The following is a 2,778-nucleotide window of genomic DNA, read 5'->3' as shown; positions in this document are numbered from 1 at the left end:
CTGTGTGAACCCGTGGACCTTTAAAACGCTCGTTTTACTCGCGTTTTAAATTGGTCCACTCATGCCAAAAAAATCCCAATTTACATACGAACTCGTTAAAAAAAACTACTAATTATGAATGAAAAATTTTATAATTGCGTTAAAAAATGACACGCTACGGAACTTTTTTAACGCTTCTTGACCGATTCAAAAATCACATATTTTACGAACGCAAACCAATGAAAAAACTTGCACTTTTTTTTGACGGACGTTAAACTAGTCAATTTTAAACGTCAAAATGGAAAAAAAAGTTAAAACCAAGGAAGAAATCCATTGTGTTGCCTAACTTACTTTTAGAAAAAAAGTAATATGTTCGAGAATTTCACATTTTGTAAATGCCCGTTTCTTTATTTAATAACATACTTTGACTTGTTGTTGACATTTTCAGCGGATTCTTGGACACTGTATATTAATATTTTTGAACCTTGATGTATTTTTATTTCTTTATTGAAATTAGTCACGTTTTTAGAGACAGTAACTCAAAGATTAAATGAAAAGACTCAAGTGATGATTATACAGTTGATCCAAGGTTGAGTAATGATAAGCACTTTGCAATGATGATGAGTTAATATAATAATGTAAATAACAATTTTGTAATATGACTAGTCGAGAAATTGTGAAAAGTAATTCCGATATTCATTTATGGATACACTGATAAAAGTGATAAGTTTATTTATAAATAGGACAACTATAACCTTAGTTTTATTCATTCAAAATTTAGAGTCACTGAAGTAGTGTTATTATTTTATTGAATTTTGTACAATGAAGGGACACTTAATAATTTTTTTACTATGTGGATCCCTATGGGCTGTCGAAAGTGCCAAGATGTTATTTGTTGTACCGATGCCATCTCATAGTCACTTTGCGTTAGTTTTTCGTGTTGCAAAGGAATTAGTTGATAGGGGTCATGAAATTACTTTCATTAATTCATATCCTCAAAAAACTCCTATAAAAAACTATACAGATGTTTCTGTAGAGGAGCTTGTAGGTTATATAGGGGGTAAGTAAGTATATCATACAAAGAGGACAGTAGTTATATTATGTTTTCCAGATTTATTATTGAAAAATCTTTTGAACAGGGGCAACGTCGGAATGTATGAAAACTTGGATTTTATTTATATGATGGGCTACGAAATAGCCGATCGTACATTTAAGAACAAGAATGTACAAAAACTGTTGAATTCTGGAGAAAAATTCGATGTTGTCATTATGGAACATTTTCTAAACGAAGCTCTAATAGGACTCGGTCACCATTTTAAAGCTCCCGTTATTTTAATGAGTACTGTAGCTACAAACTGTCTTGCCAATTACATAATGGCGAACCCAGCTCCATCGTCCTACGTGCCTAATTTAAGGAGTTCACTAACGAGGTATATGAATTTTTGGCAAAGACTGCAAAGCTTTGGCTTAAATTTAATATACGACGTCTCTACACAAGTGATGCATTTACCCAGACAAAGAACAGTTTTCAAAAGATATATTGACACCGACCTTGAATTGGATGACGTATTGTATAATGTCAGTTTGATCCTTGCAAATTCACACGTTAGCGTAAACGACGCCGTCCCTCTGGTACCAAGTATAATTGAAATTGGAGGCTACCATATAAATCCACCTAAAAAATTACCAGACGATTTGCAGAATTTTCTTGACAACGCCAAAGACGGTGTGATCCTCTTTTCAATGGGCTCTAATTTAAAAAGCAAAGACTTTAGTGAACATGTACGCGATACCCTTCTAAAAGCATTTTCCAAAATCAAACAACAGGTGCTGTGGAAGTTTGAAACAGATTTACCTGACACTCCTCCAAACGTTAAAATTATGAAATGGCTTCCTCAGCAAGATATTCTCGGTGAGAAGTCCATAGTTAAAAAAATGACTCATTTCACTATTTTTAAATTTAAGCTCATCCCAATGTTCGAATTTTTATATCTCACGGAGGCTTACTAAGTACTATGGAAACTGTGTATCATGGAGTACCAATCATTGGTATTCCCATTCTTACGGAGCAAAAAACTAATATTGCATCTGCAGTAAACAATGGGTTTGCTATTAGCGTGCCATTAACTGAAATAACAGAAGAAAAGCTTAGTTGGGCAATTAATGAAATTTTGAATAATCCGAGGTGAGTACAGTATAATAGTTTTCTCAATAATCTGACGGTTTTAAATTTCTAGATATCGAAAAAATATCCAGCAACGATCCAAGGTCATGAAAGATAGACCTATGAAACCCCTTGATTCTGCAATATATTGGATTGAACATGTAATTCGTCATAAAGGAGCCCCACATTTGAGATCTGCGGGACTCGATTTGAAATGGTACCAGAGAGAGATGGTTGATGTAATTAGTTTTCTTGTTCTCGTTGCAGTTGTAGTATCTTTAGTTTTTTACATTACTATCAAAAAAATTATCAAATATATATGCAGCAAGTTTAAAACTAAACAAATAAGTGAAGCAAAAAAGAATAAATAGAAAGATATTATTTCTTATTCTTTTTATTTATTAGATAATATCTATATAATTTTCTGTTTCTCTATTTTCTTCATTAGAGTTAATTGTAAAATAAATATCTTGTTATCACATTATACTAGACAAGGACAATTTTAGGATGAGTAAGTACTACGTAGTATTTTTTTCGTTTTACGAGTATATTAGATGAAGAGAAAGCTCACATCTACATTTTTGATATTTGATTTTATGAACTTTATTGGTTAATTAATAATTATTTATATATTT

General features: G+C 31.9%; 1 protein-coding gene across 1 annotated transcript; it reads left to right on the top strand.

Moving 5' to 3' along the window:
• The first annotated feature begins 528 nt into the window (after positions 1-528).
• Positions 529-2,531, top strand: LOC138125382 (UDP-glycosyltransferase UGT5-like). The gene is made up of 4 exons (XM_069040653.1): positions 529-1,039; positions 1,091-1,891; positions 1,945-2,164; positions 2,217-2,531. Exons 1-4 carry the CDS (start codon positions 802-804, stop codon positions 2,512-2,514), a joined length of 1,557 nt encoding a protein of 518 aa, XP_068896754.1. The 5' UTR covers positions 529-801; the 3' UTR covers positions 2,515-2,531.
• Positions 2,532-2,778: the final 247 nt, after the last annotated feature.

This window comes from Tenebrio molitor, chromosome 3, assembly GCF_963966145.1.
Source record: "Tenebrio molitor chromosome 3, icTenMoli1.1, whole genome shotgun sequence".
Classification (NCBI taxonomy): domain Eukaryota; kingdom Metazoa; phylum Arthropoda; class Insecta; order Coleoptera; family Tenebrionidae; genus Tenebrio; species Tenebrio molitor.
This window is presented reverse-complemented; position numbering and strand designations above follow the sequence as displayed.